Below are 21,228 nucleotides of genomic sequence, written 5' to 3' on the forward strand. Positions count from 1 at the left end.
GTTTATATGCTCAAGTGCTGGAATGGGACTTGAATTCACCATCTTCTGAAACAAGGGTACTACCAACTGAGCCATTTACATGCTTGTGTGTGAGTAGGTTCAGCTATTTCTCTGGGTCATACAATACTGCAGTGTATGAAGGATACTAGTATAAATTCTACAGTGATGAGTATGCATCAGGGGAAAGTGAGGACTGCAGATGCTGGAGATCAGAGTCAAAACATGTGGTGCTGGAAAAGGACAGCCAGTCAAGCAGCATCTGATCCGAGGAGCAAGAGAGTCAACGTTTCAGGCATCAGGAATGTCATGAAGAAATATGCTCGAAACATCGACTCGCCTGCTCTTCAGATCAGATGCTGCTTGACTGGCTGTGCTTTTCCAGCACCACATGTTTTGACTAGTATGTATCAGCTATGTATATTGCATAAATTTGAAGCATTTATTTAGTACCTTTCTAATGTGTTATTAATGATGAATAATTCACATAATCTTCACATCACTGATTCTTTTACTGTATTTTTGGAAAGCAGTTTGACAGAAGTCAAGTCACTTTAAAGTTTCATGATTCCACTGTCGCTATGTATGCATTGTTCTGTTGCCAGACTCAGATCGTAAACATCTGTATAAATGCTTGATAAAATTAGCTGTGTTTGTTCAAGCGTTATTTACGAAAAAAAAGATGAAGATGAAGGAAGTATATGCTCTTAAATTTAACTGATCCATTTTGTGTGTGGTACATTCTATGTTTTCAGTCATTGGTGTCCAGTAACTTACAGGTAAACATTGTACCTCCTGATGTATTGTTTCATAAAACTAATTGAGATTCAATGTGTTTAATAAATATCCTGCTTCTATTCAGATGTTTGACTGGATCTCTCACAACAAAGGACTCTTTTTGAATAGCTACACAGAAATTGGAGCTACTCATCAACATGCAATGGAACTTCAAACACAGCACAATCACTTTGCAATGAACTGCATGGTAAGGGCCAGTAGATGAGAAATGATCAAAGGATATTGCATTCCTTTTACTAACTTAGTAAAGAACTGTGATTAGTTTTATTAATGAATAGGACAAGTTTTTTTTTATCATTAATGTGAATCTTTTTAAGCCTGTTTTCATGGGCTTTTGTACTTTTAATGTAAAATTAACAGCATGCTAACCCCATTTTGTAATAGATGTTGTAGACCTAACTTTGCCAGTTAATGAGTTCTACCTAGGCATTGATAGAGTATACATCTTGTACACAAGTTTAGATTGAACCCCATCTCAATGTATCTATTAGGGAAAGAAATCTGCTATCCTTACCTAGTTTTGCTTCCATGTGACTCCAGACCCACAGTCATGTGGTTGACTCTTAAGTGCTCGCTGAAATTGCCTAACAGCAGTACAAACTGTAAAAGCTAGGACTGAGACTGGACAGAGCACTTGGCATCAATCTAGGTGCTAGAAATGGCAATGGCAAGTTCAACCCTGTTGACTGTGCAAAGTTCTTCTCATTCGTGTTTGAGGACTTGCACTAGAATTGATTGAGAGCTGTCTCATAGACTGGTTAAGCAACAGTCTGTCTCAGAATTATATGTTTCAGACAGAGTTCAGCACACCACTACCATTAGCCTGAAGTCTGAACTGCCACATGGACTCACCTATATTGGCAGTGCAGTGATATATGGTTAGGATGGAGTTACCTTGCAAGTTCTGAACATTGACACAGGATTCCATGAAGTCTCATGCATCAGATCAAACATGGGCAAGGAAACTTGTTGATGATTTGGAAGGTCAGTACTGGTTCAGTGAGGAATGTGAGAGAGCATGTCAGGAGCAACATCAGGCATACCTAAAAATGAAATAAAATACAGGGATACTTGACATGCCAAACAGCATCAGGTAAAGCGATCCCAAAGCCAATGAATCACAGATAACCTCTACAGTCCTGTCACATCCGGTCATGAACGGTGGGGACAATTAAGCAACTCATGGGAGGAGGGGAAGCTCTACAAACATTCCCATTCTTAACGATGTAGAAGGCCAACACATTAGTGCTGTAGACAAGGCTGACACACTTGTAACAATCTTCAGTCAGAAGTGCTAATTGTATGACTCAATGCAGCATCCTGCTATGGTCCCCAGCTTTGCGGTTGCCAATCCACAATTATTTCAATTCATTCCATATGAAATTCTGATAGATGCTACAAAGGCTATGGACCCTGACAACATTTCAATGATGGTAAAGATTTGAGCTCCAGAACTAGCTGCACTCCTTGTCTAGCTTTCCCAGTACAGCTACAACATAGGCATCGACCTGGTAATGTGGAAAATTGGGCAGGTTTGTCCTGTGTAGGACAAATCCAATATGGCCGATTACCACCCTATCAATCTTTTGCAAAATGAAGGACAGAATCATCATGCTGTCAAGCAACATGTGCTCAATAGTAACCTGCTCAGATTGCATTCTGCCTGGGCCACTCAACTCATGATTTAATCCGAGCCTTAGTTCAAAATCAACAATGACAGGTGAACTTCATGGTGAAATGAGAGTGACTGTTGATGAATTAAAGTCACATTTGACAGTGTGGCATCAAGTGACCCTGGGGAAATTGGAGTCCATGAGAATCAAGGCGGAAAGTCTCCACTGATTCTTATTATATCTGCTACAAAGAAGATGGTAAAAACCGACAAAAAAACTGCAAAATGCTGTAAACCCCAAACAAAAATAGAAATTGCTGGAAAAGCTCAGTAGGTCTGGCAGCAGCTGTGGAAAGAAATCAGAGTTAATGTTTCGCGTTGAGTGACTCTTCCTCAGAACTGGTGGTAACTAGGAAAATGTCAGTTTATATGCAGAAAATTGGATGGGAGAGCATGGGGATAAGGAGTAAAGCGATAGGTGGGGATAGACCCCAAAGAAAGAGAGGAGCAGTTAGACAGACAAAGGAATGGATAATGATCTGGCTAGAAGGGTGAATAGCTATTAATGGGGCAGTTAGTGGCTATCCATGGATTGTGTGTCATAGTCAAACTACGTTAATAAGGCCTGATGTATGGGGTTAGGGATAAGGACATGGGAGATCTCAAGCCCTAAAGTTATTGAACTTAATTTTTTTTTCCGCTTGAGGACCCTGCAGCCCCCTGGGCTCAATATTGAGTTCAATAATTTTAGGGCTTAAGCTCTCCCATATCCTTATCCCAACCCTCCACACGTCAGGCCTTGTAAACACACAGTCTGCTATCACACTGTTAGCCACTAACTGTTCCCATTAGTAGCTATTCACTCTTCTAGCCAGATCGTTATCCACTTGTTTGTCCAATTGGTCTCATCTCCCTTTGTGCTCTATCCCCAACTCTTGTTTGATTCTTACCTGCTCCTTATCTTTTGCATGTAAACTTTTCCTAACTGTCATCAGTTCTGAGGAAGGGTACTTGACCTGAAATGTCAACTCTGATTTCTCTACACAGACACTGCCAGACTTGCTGAGCTTTTCCATCAGTTTCTGTTTCTGTCGATAAAGTAGTTGGCTGTGGTTGTTGGAGGTCAATCATCTCAGTCCCTGGACATAACTGCTGGAATTCTTCAGGGAAGTATCCTGAGGGGGAGGGTCCAGTCTTCTAGAGCTACTTCATCAATGGCTGCCCCTCTGTTGTAAAGTCAGCAGTGAGAATATTTGCTGATCATTACATGACGTTCAGCACCATTCGAGATTTTTAAGACACAGAAACAGTCTGTGTTCAGATGTAGCAAAACCTAGACAACATCTAGATCAAAGATGTATTTGGACCACACCTTGTATCAGACAATGACCATCTCCAATATTGATGTTCAGTGGTATTGACATTGCTTAGTTCTCAATTATCAGCATCCTGGCGTTACCATTGACTAGAAACTAAACTGGACTAGTTATTTAACTACTGTGGCTACAAGACCAGGTCAGAGGTTCCTCAATGCCATACAAGAGAAAGGTAGCCTTCTTTACTGGCACCTCAGTGCCACCACCTTCTACATTCACTCCCTTTACCACTGATGCACACTGGCAGTCTGTATACCATCTACATGAGGCAATGCAGTAATCCATCAAGGCTCTTTTGACAGCACTTCCAAAACCCCAATCTCTACCAGGTAGCAGGACAAGAGCACTGGGAATGCCATCACTAAGCCATTTTGACTTGAAATTATATCGCTATTCATTCACTGTTACTGGAATTCCCTTTCCACAGCACTATGGGTAATCCTACACCCCAAGTGCTGCAATATTTCAAGAAGACAGCTGCCACCTACACATGGGCAATTAGGGATGGACAATAAATGCTACTTGCCCAGTGGCACCCACATGCCATGAATGAAATAACATTATTGAAATAATAGGTGGCACGTATAATACTGAGTGCAGCATTTAGCTTTGAATGTAAAATCTGTCATGGGTTTTGGTGTTAGTTTATTTCTGGTTATCTAACCATTGCTCGTAGAATTCCAGGCTGCTGTTGGGGTTCTATCTGGTCTCCAAACATTTGTTCACAATACAGGTATGTGTAACTGTAAGATTTTTAAAAGTGGTGTTTTCCAGTCAGAGGCTAATTCTCTTCTCTGTTTATATCTGATGGGTTCTACACAATGTCGGCAAGTTAGCTCAGCCAGTTAGGCAAACGGGGTTGGGGGACAGGAGTCTGATGTGCCAACCAGTGAGGAGTAAGAGGGATTGAGAATCAGGTGGGCCTTCAGTATTGAGGAGTGATGAGTCAGTAGGCTGGAAATAGGTGGGATGATAATTGGCCTGCCTTGCTTGGAGGGTTTGGAGGGGCAAGAAAGTGGTTGGGGTGGGGTCGGGAGGGATAATGTGAGTGATTGACTGCTTGGGGGCTCACTAGATGAGTAAGAGGTGAGAGACTGACTTGGTTGTGATGCTGTCCATCCTGGTGAGTAAGAGAGTAAGAGGGGTGATTGGCTGGCTGGATGGCTGAATAAATGTCTCTGAGTGTGTTAGCTGAGTGTGTGATTAGAGGATAAATGCCAGTACTACAGATACTGGAGATTGCAATAAAAACAGAATAGTGGAGAAACTCAGCTGGTCTGGCAGCACTTTGTGGAGGGAAAACAGTTATTATTTTGAGTCCAACATGACTGAGAACTGGCTGAGAGAGTGAGAAACAGTGGGAGGCTGGATGAGTAATAGGAATATTTTTGGGTGAGTGAACAACTAAGTAAGTGACTGACTATGTCTGAGGTTTGGGTGGTAGTATGGCTGACTATATGGGTGAGTGAGTGACTGGCTGAGCTACTAGATACCTGGTTCAGTGAGTGACTGAGCTGAGTTGGAGCAGTGTGTTTGAGTGAATGGAATGATGTCTGAGTAAGTATGAACTGATGACTGACCTGGGGTGTGGGTTTGTGAATGAAGGGGGCTGGTGGATGATTGGTGTTCTCCTCTCCCACTACTAAATCCTATCCACAAAGCATTCACTATCTGTAATTTAAGGCACGGAAAAATAGAGAGAGAAAGTGTGAGAGAGATCATATTGTTTAAAAAGAAATCAGTTTTACCTTGAAAAATCTGTCACTATATAATTCAAAAAGGTAGAAGTGAAAAAGATGAGCAATTCTGTTATCTCACCATCACCGCTATTTTGTATCAGGATTAAGGAAGAATGAAAATCGATACAGAATGCTATTATTTTGATATATGAACATAACAGGTTTGTCTGGATGAGTTTTCTATTCTCACATGGAGGGCAGGTCTTTTTGCTGCTGGGCGTCAGTGATTAGTCCTTCAGAATGACTCCACAGCCATAGATAGATGAACATTGATTTACTGAATACTTCTCAACTTTTTTCTTCTACTAAGACTTGTCATAGAATTTCTGCAGTGTGGAATCAGGCTATTCAGCCCATAAAGCCCATATCAACCCATCAAACAGCATCCCACACTGCATCCCTTTTTACCATGGTTAATCCATTTAGCCTACATAACTCTGGACACCATGGGCAATTTAGCACGGCCAGTCCTCTTAATTTCCACACCTTTGGAATGTGGGATGAAACTGGATCACCCAGACGAAACCCACGCAGACACTGGGAAACTGTGAACTGTGAGAGTGGAATCCAACTGGGTCCATGATGCTGTGAGGCAGAAGTGCTAACTACTGAGCCACAGTGCTGCTTATGTTCCAGTGCACCTGCAATCTAACCCAATTTCCAATAATACTGTGGCAGAACAAGTGGATAAACTTATCTGAAGAGAGAGGAAGTCAGCTGTATGATTCCTCAATTATTTAAATTTGACAGCTGAATTTAAACTATATTTTTTCAGTGTCCTCATGAGAAAAGATTTGCCAAGTTTATACATTTTGAAAGATTTGAAGCAAGCAGCTAATTTAATCAAAATAGTTAAATGTAGATTTATTTTGTTTTATCTTGTTTAACTTCCTCACTTGTTCATTTTTGCTGTTACTGTGCATGATGCCATAAGTCATCAATTTCACTTCATCAAGAAATTTGTTTTGTGCTGGCTATGATACATGCTGCTATAGCCTATAGTTGCAACATTTAAAAGACATTTGGATAGGCTCATGAACAGGAAAGATTTAAAGGGATATGGGACTAGTTTAGTTTGGGAAACTGAAGGGTTTTCTTCTGTGCTGTATGACTCTAAGTACATTTGACAGTTTATATGAGTTGCTGTCAAATCAAATGTGATTATATTCAACTGGAACAAAAGAGGAAATACTGTGGATTCTGGAAAACTGGGAAAAAAAAACCAAGTGTTTGATGTGCTCAGCAAGACTGGCAGCATTTATGGAGAGGGAAACACTTACCTGTTAACTTGAAACATTAACTTTGTTTCTGAGTTCACAGAAACCTGTCACATTTGTAATAGTGCTGAACCTGGATGGAACTATCATTTCAAATTTTAATAAATCTGTGTTTTTCATTAAGTTACTATGTTTCAGCATTCCTTACAACCAACAGCAAGATATTTGCCAATAAACCTGTATGCCTGCAGAACAATATTGTCCCTTTATGTGAAATCTTTTGGTGCAGTGAGTTTGTAAGGCATAGGGTCAGAATTAGGCGATTTGTCCCATCGAATCTGCTCAGCCATTCAATCATTGGTGATATACTCCTCACCACCATTTTCCTGCCCTCTCCCATAATCCTTCAGCCCATCACCAATTAAAAATCTAACTCCTTAAATTTACTCACTGTCCCAGCATCCACTACACTTTGGGGTAGCACATTCCACAGATTCACAACCCTTTGGGAGAAGTAGTTTCTCCTCAGTTCTATTTTAAATTTGCTCCCGCTTATCCTGAGACTATGACTTCTCATCCTAGAATGCCCTAAAGGAGGAAGCATCTGCTCCAGTTCTATTTTATCCAGACCTTTTATCATTTTGAATACCTCAATTTGATCTCCCCTCATTCTTCTAATTTCCAGAAAGTATAGGCCTGAACTGTTCAATCTCTCTTCATACAACAAAACCCGCCTCTTTGGGATCAATCTAGTGAACCTCCTCTGAACTGCCTCCATTGCCGCTACACCTTTCCTCAAATAAGAGGACCAAAACTGTGCATAAGACTCCAGGTGCGATCTCACCAATGCTTTGCATAGTTGCATTAATACTTCCTTACCTTTATATTCTTTTTTTTAAGCTATAAAAGCCAACTTTCTTTATTATCTGCTGTACCTTTTCTGTGACTCATGAACGAGGACACCCAGATCCATCTGCAATGGAGCACGTTGAAGTTTTTCCCCATTTAGATAATAGGTTGCCTTCCTATTTTTCCGACCAAAATGCATGACCTCACACTTATCTATGTTAAATTCCATCTGCCATATTTTGACTCACTCATCTAACCTATTTATATCCTTTTATAAGGTTCTTATTTCCTCACTGAAATTTACTGTCCTGCCTATTTTTGTGTCTTCCACAAATTTGGCTATCGAGCCTTCTATCCTGTATCTAAGTCATTAATGTAGATTGTAAATAGCTGGGGTCCAAAGACCGAACCCTGTCGTACACCACCATTTACCACTTGCAATCCAGAAAAATCTATTTATCTCAACTCTCCGTCTTTGTCCACCAGCTAATCACCTATCCAAGTTAATAAATTATCCCTAATTCGATGTGATCCGACCATGTGAATTAACCTTTTGTGTGGCACCTTATCAGACGCCTTCCGAAGTTCAGATATATTAAACTACAGGATCCCCGTTATCCACTTTGCTTATTACATCTTTGAAGAACTTTAGCAACTTAGTCAAACGTGATTTGCCCTCATAAAACCATGCTGTCTCTGATGGATAGCGATTTGACTTTCCAAATGTACTGATATTATTTCCTTGATAATTGATTCTAACATTTTTCCAGCAACAGATGCTAAACTAACTGCTCTGTAATTTTCTACATACTGCCTCCCTCCCTTTTTGAATAAGGGCTTTACGTTAGCGTTTTTCAAATCCACTGGATCCTTTCCCATATCCAGGGAATTTTGGAATATTGTGACAAATGGATTGATTAACTCCATTCTTTAATACCCTAGGATGTAGGTCATCAAGCTTGAGGGACTTGTCTGCTCTCAGTCCTAACAGTTTGCTAAGTACCCTTTCCCTATCGATTTTTGATTGTTCTAAGCTGTACCCTTTCTATTGCCTCTGACCTACCTGTTCCAATAGGAATACTAATATTCCACTGTGAAGACTGAGGCAAAGTATTGAATTAGCATCTCTGCCATTTGTTTTCGCCACTCTTAATTTTCTGGTTTTATCTTCTCAGGGACCAACATTCACCCTAACAACTGTCTTCTCTTTCATATATTTACAGAAGCTTTTGCTATCCTTTTTGATATTTTGTGCTAGTTTTCTTTCGTGATTTATCATGGCTGTTGTTATTACGTCTTTTTTAGTATCCCTTTGTTTATGTTTGAAAGTTTCCCAATCTTCCAGTCTGCCACTGGTCTTTGCACCATGGTGTACCATGGTTTTTGATTTTATATTGTCCTTGACCACCTTGTTTTTTAGCCACAGATGTTTTTTACTATCCTTTACCATCTTTCTTTTAGTTGTGTGGAATTGAGTAGCTCCTTAAATGTCTGCCACTGCGCATCTTTTAGCCTTCCTGCCCAATCCACTCAGGCCAAATCTGTCCTCGTGCCTATGCAATTTCCTTTGTTTAATTCCAGAACACTACTGTGGGACTCAACTTTCTCACCCCAAACTGAATTTTGAATTCTATCATACGATGGTCACTACTCTCTAGAAGATGCTTAACTATGATGTCATTGATTAATCTCTCCTCATTACACAACACCAAGTCCAGAATAGCCTGTTTCCAGGTTGATTCCACAACATACTGCTCCAAGAAACAATCTCTAATACAGTCAATGACCTGTGCCTCCAAGCTAGCCTTGTCAATTTGATTCTTCCAATCTATGTGCATGTTAAAATCTAATGATTAATGCTGTACCTTACTTGCAAGCCTCTAATATTTCCTGGCTTGTAATGTGCCTCACTGCGGAACTACTGTTTGGGGACCTATAGATTTCTCCTATCAAGTCCCCTTTGCTATTTCTTATTTCTACTCAGACTGATTCCACATCTTGGTGTCCCATGCTTATGTCATTTCTCATTACAGCACTGATCCCTTCTTTCACTCGCAAAGCTACACCATATCCTTTTCCTTTCAGTCTATCCTTACGAAATGCTGAATACCCTTGGATATTCAATTCCCAGACCTGGTCTCCTTATAGCCATGTCTCAGTAATTGCTACCAAATTGTACTTTTTTGTTTCTATTTGCGCCATTAACTCATTAATCTTATTTTGAATGCTTTGTGCATTTAGATATAAAACTTTTAACTGTGTTCTACTGGTAAATTTCCTTACTCTTTTATAGAATTAGAATCCCTACAGTGTAGAAGCAGGCTCTGATCCTCTGAAGAGTAACCCTCCCAGACCCATTCCCCTACCCTATATTTACCCAAAATCAATACACCTAACCTACACATCCATAAACAATGGGCAATTTAGCAAGGCCAATTCACCTAACCTGCACATCTTTGGACTGTGGGAGGAAACCCAGCGCACCCGGAGGAAATCAACGCAGACACTGGGAGGATGTGCAAACTCCACACAGACAGTCACCCGAGGGTGGAATCGAACCTAAGTCCCTGGCACTGTGCGGCAGCAGTGCTAACCACTCAGCCACTGTGCTGCCCCACTCAGGATCTCTCGCAAGGAATTCCATGGTGCATAAAAACATTCAGCTGTTCTGTCCCTCACCTTTATTGTCTGGTAACCAGCTGCCACATCACTAACCCTGCACTCTTACTCCTCCTTTAATTTGAGTTTTCTAATTTCCCCTGGAATTGACCGCCACTCCCCCCCCACCCATACCCATTTTGTCTAAAGGCCTAGTTATGTGACTTGCAGGACTGCAGTCCAGCACGATTCAGATGAAGACCATCCCATCGGAACAGGTCCCTTCCCCAGTACTGGTGCCAATATCCCATAAATTCAAACTCATTTCTCCCACACCAATCTTTAAGTCACACGTTTACCTCCCTGTGGCTCAGGTAATAATCTGAGATTATTACCTTTTTGGTTCTTCTATAGTTTTGCTCCTAGCTTTTTTATACTCCCATAACAGAATTTCTGTCCTAGTTTTATCTATGTCATTGGTACCCACTTGGACCAGGACAACTGAATCTTTACCCTCCCACTCTAAGTTTCTCTACAGCCCAGAAGAGAGACCCTGAACATCAGATTGGCAACACAATCTTTGGGACTCTTGATCCTGGTCACAGAGAACAGTGTCAATGCCCCTAACTATACTATCCCCAACTACAACTTCATTTCTTTTCTCTCCTCCCACTTGAATGGTTCCCTGCACCACGTTGCTGTGGTCAGTCGGCTTATCCTCCCGTAGTTCCTTATCCTCTCTTCTCGAACCTGTTGGACAAGGCTGAGGCTCCTGTAGCTTTACCTCCTGGATCCTGCTAAGCCACACCCTCCTGTCCCTGACCACTGGCCGAATTCAAGCAAGTTAGTCTAAGGGGTGTTACTCTCCAGGTAACTCTCTCCCTCTTTGACATGTCACTACATTCGAAGCTCAGAATCCAGCTCATCAACCCATGGCCGGAGTTCCTCGAGCAACCAACACATACTACAGATGTAGTCACTGTGAGCCACAGTGGGGTCCTCCAGCTCCCACATCATGCAGGAGCAACACATCACCTGACCCTCCATCCTTATTTTCTGCATTTAGTTTGTAAAAAAAAATTAACTTTTTAATCTCTGCTTATTATCTCAATCTGAACAGAAGTTCTAACCAATAATTTGACACCGACTCAATTTAACACAGATTCAAATTTAGCAGATTCAGTATTAAGCAATCAAATGATACCTTTCCTCTATCGTCATTTTTCAATCGCATCCCCCAGTAGAAACACTCAGAATCAGGAACTCTTATCTTCCCAGGCTGTCCTCCCATTCATTCCCACTCAGCTCTGCTCCTGAAGTGAAAGCTGCAAATCCCCAATGTACGTTTTTACTATCATTTACTGCCATTCAAAGCCCCTAGAGTTGAGAAACTTCAAATGGCAAGAAACCATGAAATGCTTCAAGTTAATATTCAACTTCTAGCACAAATGAAAGGTGTAACGTACAAAATGAGATGCAATTGTTGAAGCTCAGGTTACCAACTAATATTGCAATGCACTGTGTGATTACCGAATAAGTTACAGTTTTGCAAATCATACAAAGGTGGATGTTACTTTAAGTAATGAAAAATCTGGATTGCTTTCTATTTGAAGGATATTGCTATGTTTTGAAGAAGTAGGCCCTGCAATATTTTTCAGCTGATAATAGGGTATTAAGAGTGTATTTTTAATCATTCATTAATGTCCACTACTATAACAATTCAAACGCTTTTCAATTTTAAATAGTTTTAGACACATTTTATATGTATGAGGCGCACCAACTATTTGGGCGCCTCCACTGATATACACAGTTCTGCAACCAAATGTTACCATAGAAGCAGTTTAAAAGTTGCAGATTTTCATGCTTATATTCAAAGCATATTATTGAGACTACCTAGTACTGTCAACATTGAGAACCTTCTGGATAATAAGTTTGATATAATTATTCATCAACTTTATCACTGTTTTCATTGTTCGCAACTCTTCCAAGTTTTATACAATGTGTATATTTTTAAATTGTGCCTTGAGTATCCCAGTGTGGATCATTAATCTGTAAAAAGAAAAACAGTGATTGTCATACTGACTTTTTGGGATGTCCAGTGTATACTTGTACCAAGTTTAAAAAAACAACTGTTCATTACAGGTCTGTAATTGCTGGGCCAATCCTGACAGCCTTTCTGAAACAAGGTTGCATAATGTTTGCAGTTTTTCAGTCCTTTGGCATCTGCCCTGCATCTAAGGCAGACTGAAAGTTTATGGTCAGTGCCCCTCCAACTAATACTCTCACTTCTTTAAAATGCATTGGATACATTTCATTAGATTCCAGTGTCTTGTGAACTTTAAATACCAACAGTCTACCAGCAGTCATTCCTTATCAATTTTGAACCCTTCTAGTTAGAGTTTCTTTTTCCAGTCACAAAACTGCCATCTCAGGAATCAGGATGAAGAGGGACTGGATTGGCTAGGACTATATTCACGGGTGTATAGAAGAATGAAGGCGGGAGGGATCTCATAGAAGCTTCTAAAATCTTAAGAGGACCATGCAGGATAAATGCAAGAACAATGTTTTTTCAATGATCAGGGTATCACTGTTTAAGGATATGGGAGAGTCTGTTTAAGACTAAGATGAAGAGAAATTTCTTCAAGCAGCGAGGTGCCAGAAAACTGGAGGGTGGCTAATGTAGAGAAAGTGAGGAGTGCAGATGCTGGAGATGAGAGTCGCGAGTGTGGTGCTAGAAAAGTACAGCAGGTCAGGCAGCATGTGAGGAACAGGAGAATTGACATTTCGGGCATAAACCCTTTATCAGGAATCACGGCTAATATGGTGCCATTGTTTAAGAAAGGTGGTAAGGCAAAACCAACGAACTATAGACTGGTAAGCCTGACATCAGTGGTGGGTAAGTTGTTGCAAGGGATTCTGAGGGATAGAATTTATATGTATTTGAAAATACAAGAACTGATTGGAGAACGTGAACATGGCTTTGTTTGTGGGAAATAATGTCTCACTAACTTGACTGAGTTTTTTTAAGAAGTGACAGAGAGGATTGATGAAGGCAGAGCAGTGGATGTGGTCTGTATAGACTTCAGTAAGATATTGGACATGGTTCTGCATGGTCGACTGGTTAGCAAGGTTAGATCACATGGAATCCAGGGAGAGCTAGCTATTTGAATACAAAATTGGCTTGAAGGTAGCAAACAGAGGGTAGTGATGGAGGATTGATCTTTGGACCGGAGATCTGTGACCAGCGGTGTGCTGCAAGTATCGGTACTATGTCCGCTACTTTTTGACATTTATATAAATGATTTCAATATGAATATAGGAGGAATGGTTAGTAAGTTATAGAAATGTGCAGCATAGACCTTTTGGTTCAATACATCGAGGCTGACCAGATATCCTCAACTGATCTAGTCCCATTTGGCCCAACTCTCTCTAAACCTTTCCTATTCATGTACCCAGGCTGATGCCTTTTAAATATTGTTATTGTACCACTCTCCTCCATTTCCTCTGGCATCTCATTCCATGTACCCACCACACTCTGTGTGCAAAGGTTGCCCCTTGGGTCCCGTTTAACTCTTGCATCTCTCACCTTAAACCTACACCCTCTATTTTGGACTACCCTACCCTGGGGAAAGGACCTTTGCTATTCACACTATCCATGTCCCTCATAATTTTATAAACCTCTGTAATGTCACTCAGCCTCCGAAGCTCCAGGGAAAATAATCCCAGCCTACTCAGCCTTTCTCTACAGCTCTAACCCTGGAGGATTGTAAATATTTTCCGAACACTTTCAAGATTCACAACATCTTTCCTGTGGCAGGAAGACCAGAATTGAACACAATATTGCAAAAGTGGCCGAACCAATGTCCTGTACAGCCACAACATGACGTGCTATAATCAATTCACCGACCAATTAAGGACAGCATTCCAAAAAAACCACCGTCACTACCCTGTCTACCTGCAACTCCATTTCCAAGGAACTCTGAACCTGCACTCCAAGGTCTCTTCGTTTGGGCACACTTCCCAGTGTTTCAGTTCTATCCTGATTTGCCTTACCAAAGTGCAGCACTTCACATTTACCTAAAGTAAACCTTCTGCCACTCCTTGGCCCATTTGCCCATATGATCATGGTCCTTTTGTAATCTGAGGTAACCTTCTTCACTGTCCACTATACTACTAATTTTGATGTTATCTGCAAGTTTACTAGCCATTCTTCCTATATTCACATCCAAATTATTTACATAAATGACAAAAAGCAGTGGACCAAGCACTGATTGTTACAGCACGGATTCTGCAGAATCATCCCTCCTGAGTTTGCTGTTATTATTTCCATAACCTAGATGCATCCCAAATGATTTCAGGTCTCTTTTGAGAGCACTTTGCAGTTTGACGTAAATGTTTTTGAGAGTCCGTTTCCAAGGGCACAGTTGTGGCTCTGGAGTCACATATAGGCCAGACCAGGTAGGGACAGTAGATAACCTTGCCTAGAGGGCATTGTTAAACCTGATGTGTTTTTATGACAAGCCAAATAGTTTTATATCCATCATTAGACTTTTCATTAAAACCCGGCCCCTAGGTTATGTAGATAGATTAGAGACATGGGGCTGTCTCCTTGGAGAAGATAATGTTGAGTGGTGATTTTATAGATGCTCTCAGAATTATGAGAGGTCTGTACACATAATAAATTTTCAGAGAATTAGATGTACTGCCAGAGTAAAAATTGGAGGCAAGAATATGACAGTATTGGCAGATCAAAAGAAACTCTTCAGAATATTGTTGAAGTAAAATCCAGAATTTGAGTGTGCAGATTGAGTATGAACACTCCCAACGCCCTCTGCTCAAACCTCTGAAAAATTGAGACAATAATTAGAATCATAGAGTCCTTACAGCGTGAAAACAGGCCACTTAGCCCGTCGAGTCCAATTCGGCCCTCCAAAGTACATCCCACCCAGACACAGCCCTCTGTAACAATACAAGGAATACATTGAAATAAACTGGAGTGAATTATCACGTTGGAATAAATCAATGTTCGTCTAGTTAGAATAAATGGTAACAGATGAAGGCAGATGTGATGCTGACGTCATAAGGATTGAGTTTGCCTGAAGTCATTTAGTGTGGATGGCAAAATTGGTGCTGTAGTGGGCCGTGAAGAAGAATATCTCAGTTTAACGGGACCTTGATCAGATGGGTCGATGGACCAATGGACTAAGAAATGGCAGATGGAGTTTAATTTTGATGAATGTTAGTTTATGGATTTTGGTAAGGCAAATCAGGATAGGACTTGGACACTTAACAGTAGGGCCCTGGGGAGTGTTGCCGAATAAAGGGTGCAGTTTCATAGTTCCTTGAAAGTGGAGTTACAGGTACACTGTAATGAAGAAGATGCTCGGTACATTTTGTCTTCATTGGTCAGTGTATTGAGTATAGGAGTTGAAGTCATTTTGCTGCTGTATTCGACATTGGTTATGCCATTTTTGGCATACTGCATTCAGTTCTAGTCTCCCTTATTTCGGAAAGATGTTGTTAAACTTGAAAGGGTGCAGGAAAGATTTCCAAGCCTATTGCTGGGCTTGGAGGGTTTGAGCCAAGGGAAGAGGCTGAATAGATTGGGGCTATTTTCCCAGGACCATCGGCGGCTGAGGGGTAACCTTACCACGGTTTATAAAATCATGAGGGGCATAGATGGGTTAAATAGCAAAGATCTTTTTCCCAGGTTAGTGGAGTCTTATTTTTTCTGTATTTCTCTTATTTATTATTTCTTATTATTTCTCATCTTCCTTTCTTTTGTTATGAAATCAGTGTTCATGATTTACAGATCCTCATTAAAGACAATGAGGAGAAATAAAAATGCAACTACTGGGGAGCAAGATATATTTTATCAGAATGAATTTTTATGATCTACATCTTTAAAAGGAAATTTGGTTAAATGTTCAGTAAAGAGGACGGCGTCTTGCGGAGACATGAGACAATGGGAGTAGTTTTGACTTTTTGTAGAAAGCTTAAGTTGAGTACTTTCTTCCTGTGTTGTAAACCTGTCTTGTTCTGTGGTACTGGACCTTAATTCATGCATTATGAAATGGTAAAAGCCAGAGAGAAGAATTTTGACCACAAAAGGTATAAAGCAGTTAATCATATGTCAGCCTAACTTTACTATTGATAAAGGTTAATATCAGGGCAGGGTTTATACACTTAATGATAAGGTCCTAGGGAGTGTTGCTGAACATAGAGATCTTGGAGTGCAGATTCATAGTTCCTTGAAAGTGGAGTCGCAGGTAGATAGGATAATGAAGAAGGTACTTGGTATGCTTTTCTTTATTGGCCAGAACATTGAGTATAGGAGTTGAGAGGCCATGTTGCAGCTGTACAGGACAGTGGTTCGGCCATTTTTGGAATATTGTGTGCAGTTCTGGTCTCCTTTCTATAGGAAGGATGTTGTGAAACTTGAAAGGGTTCAGAAAAGATCTACAAGCATGTTTCCAGGGTTGGAGGCTTTGAGATATAGGGAGAGGCTAAATAGACTAGGGCTTTTTTCCCTGGAACATCAGAGGCTGAGGGGTGACCTTATAGAGGTTTATAAATCATGAGGGGCATGGATAGGGTAAATAGACAAGGTATTTTCCCTGGGGTTGGGGTGTCCAGAACTAGATAGCATAGGTTTAGGGTGAGAGGGGAAAGATTTCAAAGGAACCTAAGGTGCAACCTTTTTACACACAGGGTGGTGCATGTATGGAATGAGGTGCCAGAGGAAGTGGTGGAGGCTAGTAGAATTACAAAATTTAAAAGGCATGAGGAAGGGTTGAGAGGGATATGGGCCAAATGCTGTAATGAGACTAGATTAATTTAGGATATCTGGTCGGCATGGACGAGTTGGACTGAAGGGTCAGTTTCAGTGCTGTACATTTGTATGACTAAGTGGCTATCAAAATAATTGTCAAATTGTAAAGATGTAAGTTAAAGATAACTATTATGGAGTTGTAAAGATGAGTTATGTACAGGTGTTAGAATTCTTAGAGTAAATAACTGAGTGGAGTGGAGTGGAATATGCCAGCATGGATAGAAAATTACCTCTTGGAAGAAAATAGCCAACCAAAGTTTATCTTTTGGTTTAGGGAGATGTAAACATGGTGTCTCCAAGAGATTTTAGTTCATTCCATAGCTTCTCTTCCTTTCTCTCCTTTCGTGTGCATGTTCTCTCGTATTTCCAAATAAATAATTTACTTGTGAAGAGAATTGGAAACATCTCCAGTAATACATAGGTTAGTAGATTGGTCAGATAAAATTTAATGGAGAGAAGCAGGAAGTAATCTTAGGAGAGAATAGAAGAAGAATTGGATGTTTAATGGTAAAACTGTAAGAACTTTGTTTTTTTCCCCCAAGGTTACTATTACATTTTTTCCAATTGGCAATTCGGGATAAGCTTTATATGCTGGCCTTACCATTGATACCCACGCCCTGTGGATGAATAAAACAAACCACATGATTGATATTAGTGTACATAAATTATAATGTCAAATTAGATACTTATGCTTTAACTTGGAACTTAGGCTACTTTGGTTAAAAAAAACCTCTCTTAACTAGAGCCATAAAGTATAATTACCATCCCTAGATTGTTTTAAATTGAACTAAATGTGCACGTGTACTGTTGTGGTTGACATTCTAATTAGATAGTAGAGTGCATGTGTTAGAAATGGGATGGACTGTCAGAATATTGAAATACGGTACAATACTGATGCACTCAGACATCATAAGCAGATTGTGGTTAATAAATAGTAACATTCAAAACGTATAACGGAAAATGTAACTTCATTGCCTTATACGTTTTGCTCTATTTTTTCTATTTTAATGGTGTTTGTAAAACCATTTTTTGCTTGTTTCCGACTATTTTCTCTGTCCCATATGTTTTGTCATCTTTTGGTTTTCTGTACTTTCTTTCTCCTAGTTTTCTCTTAATTTGTTTCTGTGTTCTCTAATTTCTGGGAAATGGTACTGTTGATTATAAATGGGAGGCAACAGCTGTTTATCACAAAAGATAATATTTTGTACTCTAATAATTTTTCGCGTTGTTTTCAATCTGCCATGTACGGTTATTTCTACAGCACCACCTACTGCTGTAAGGCTTTTCAAAATGATTTAGTAATTTTAATTGTAATAATTACTTTTTAAATTTCAATCAGAATGTGCTCTTTTCTTTCAATGCACAGCTTGGAACTTGGAATTACACTTGTTACTTTCTTTGTATAATAATAGATATTCTGCAAATATTTGAATCGTTTTAGCAGGGAGCCATTATAAGGGTACATGGCAATAATTCCTAATATTCGCCTCTGGTCTTTCTTATGACCGACAGACTATGTGGTTGTGGTGGATGTTCAGACTGCATTAGCACGATTACAGTGGCGAGGTGTTCTAAATATTTGACTTTACTGCAAAACACAGTTGTCTTTTCAGAGAAAACCTGTTGCGTTCTAACACTAACTACTTAAATTGCTAATTTGAAGAAAGGTTGTTTGGACTGTATGATAAAATGTTTAAGTAGCCTTTTTGTCTATCTTGTCAATTTCAGTTAACCAAAAAGAAATTTACATTTGACAATTAAATTCCCTGCCTTTTCATATTCTTTCAGAATGCATAAACTTTTGAATGTTAAGATTCATTTCAGGTTAGTTTGCACCTATTTGGGTACTAGATTGTTTATTTGACAAACTTTTTTTGTGTTTTTCCAAAGAATGTATATGTAAACATCAATCGCATAATGTCAGTGGCCAATCGTTTACTGGAATCGAACCATTATGCCTCTCAGCAAATCAAACAGATTGCCAGTCAGTTGGAGCTGGAGTGGAAGGCATTTGCAGCAGCACTGGATGAACGTAGCACCTTACTTGACATGTCTGCTGTCTTTCACCAGAAGGCAGAACAGGTCAGTAAATGCTGTCAGTATGTATAACTGCTGTTTATATGGTCAGTGCGCCAGAAGTAATTAAATTGTTAAACACTTTGTGTAAATTTTGTGCTATGAATAGGTTTCTTGTAGAGTTAGAAAAATTTATTTGGACAAACAGATTAGTAATCTCCATTTGCCAGATCTTTGCACATGCATTTAACCTATATGTATTACTTTGTGGGCTCTTAATGTCCTCTTCACAATTTACTTTCTTACATATCTTTGTGTCATCACCAGACTTAACTACCATATCTTTGATTCTTTCATCTAAATCATTTATATAAATTGCAAACAGTGGCGACCCCAGTACTGATCTTTGTAGCATACCATGCACGACATCATGCCAGCCTGAAAATGGATCCATTTATTCCTACTCTCTGCCTCCTGTTAGCTGGTCATTATTCTGTCCATGTCAGTATGTTACTTCCAATGCCACAAGCTTTTATTTTCCCCAATAACCTTTTCAAATGCCTTATGGAAATCTAAATAAATGGTTTCTCTTTATCCACAGCCCAAGCTGTTTCTTCAAGAACTCCAGTAAGTGAGTTAAACATTACAAAACCATGTTGACAGTGCCTGATTACCTTATAAAAGTGCCCTGCTATGACATTTCTATAAAAAAATAGATTCTAACATTTTCCTTGTGACAGATGTTAAGCTAACTGGCCTATAATTTCCTGCTTTCTATCTCCATCCCTTTTTAAGAGTTACATTAGATATTTCCCAACCTTGAGGAGCCTTCCCTAAATCTACTGTGTTTTGGAAGATTAAAACCAAGACAACAGCTGTTATACTAACTACTTCTTTAAGACCACAGGATGAAATCCATCAAGCAACTTGTCAACTTGCAGTGACTTTGATTTATTCAATGCTACTTCCCTGGAAATTGTAATTTTCTGGAGCTCCTCCCCCATTTTCAGCATCTGATTTGAAGCTATCTTTGAGATGTTACTTGTGTCCACTCTAGTGAAAACCACGCAAAATATCTGTTCAATTATAAAAGCATTAAATATAGGGACACAAGTAGTCCATTCAACCCATTGGCCTTTTCCCTCATAATCATTGATTTCCTTACTGATTAAAACTCTGTTGATCTCAGCCTTGAATATTCTTAACAACGCACCCTCAACTGCACCATGTAGTAAAGAATTCCACGGAGTCACTACCCTTCAAGAGAATAAATTCCTTCTCCTCTCAGACTTAAATGTGCAACCCTAATTCTGAGATTTATGCCCTCTGGTCCTAGACTTTCCCATAAGGGGAAACAACCTCTCCAGTCAAATTCCCTTGTAACTTTGTATGTTGCAATAGGATAGCATGTCGTATTTCCATATTCCTTATAATTCACTTGCAATCTCCTTATCCTCCATTACCAATTACAGACTCATTTTATAACAGTCATACTTCTGTTAACTCTCTTTTTAAAATACCTGAAGAAACTTCTATTTGTTTTGGTGTTTTGCCCTAACATTTTCTTGAACTCTAACTTCTGCCTCCTTATTAATGATTAGATTAGATTAGATTACTTACAGTGTGGAAACAGGCCCTTCAGCCCAACAAGTCCACACCGCCCCGCCGAAGCGCAAACCACCCATACCCCTACGTTTTCCCCTTACCTAACACTACGGTCAATTTAGCATGGCCAATTCACCTGACCTGCACATCTTTGGACTGTGGGAGGAAACCGGAGAACTCGGAGGAAACCCACGCAGACACGGGGAGAACGTGCAAACTCCACACAATCAGTCGCCTGAGGCGGGAATTGAACCCGGATCTCTGGCGCTGTGAGGCAGCAGTGCTAACCACTGTGCCACCGTGCCGCCCACAAATCTTTTAGTAATTCTTTTCTTTGTTTTTAATGTCCAATCCAATCTTTTGACCTGTAATCTATCTTTTCACAATTGTATGTCTTTGAGTTTAATATTGTCTTTGACTCTTTTAGTAAAACACAGATGGTAGTTTTGTCTCTTATAACGTTTTTGTTGAAATTATACATTTCTGGAGTATCCCCTAAATATCTGCCTCTTTATTAACCTATTCCTTAACCTAAATTGCTGATGCATCAAAGCTAGTTCTGCTTTTATGCCTTTATTATAACCCTTGT

General features: G+C 39.8%; 1 protein-coding gene across 5 annotated transcripts in view; it reads left to right on the plus strand.

The window, feature by feature from the left end:
• LOC140480385 (triple functional domain protein) overlaps window positions 1-21,228 on the plus strand; it is a 588,738-nt gene that overhangs the window by 214,840 nt on the left and 352,670 nt on the right. For all 5 annotated transcript variants that reach the window (XM_072575178.1, XM_072575177.1, XM_072575174.1 and 2 more), the window contains exons 6-7: window positions 860-982; window positions 18,909-19,100. In XM_072575178.1, the coding sequence (XP_072431279.1) occupies window positions 860-982; window positions 18,909-19,100 (315 nt within the window). The remainder of the gene's footprint in view (window positions 1-859; window positions 983-18,908; window positions 19,101-21,228) is intronic.

The sequence above is a fragment of the Chiloscyllium punctatum genome, chromosome 8 (assembly GCF_047496795.1).
Source record: "Chiloscyllium punctatum isolate Juve2018m chromosome 8, sChiPun1.3, whole genome shotgun sequence".
NCBI lineage: Eukaryota > Metazoa > Chordata > Chondrichthyes > Orectolobiformes > Hemiscylliidae > Chiloscyllium > Chiloscyllium punctatum.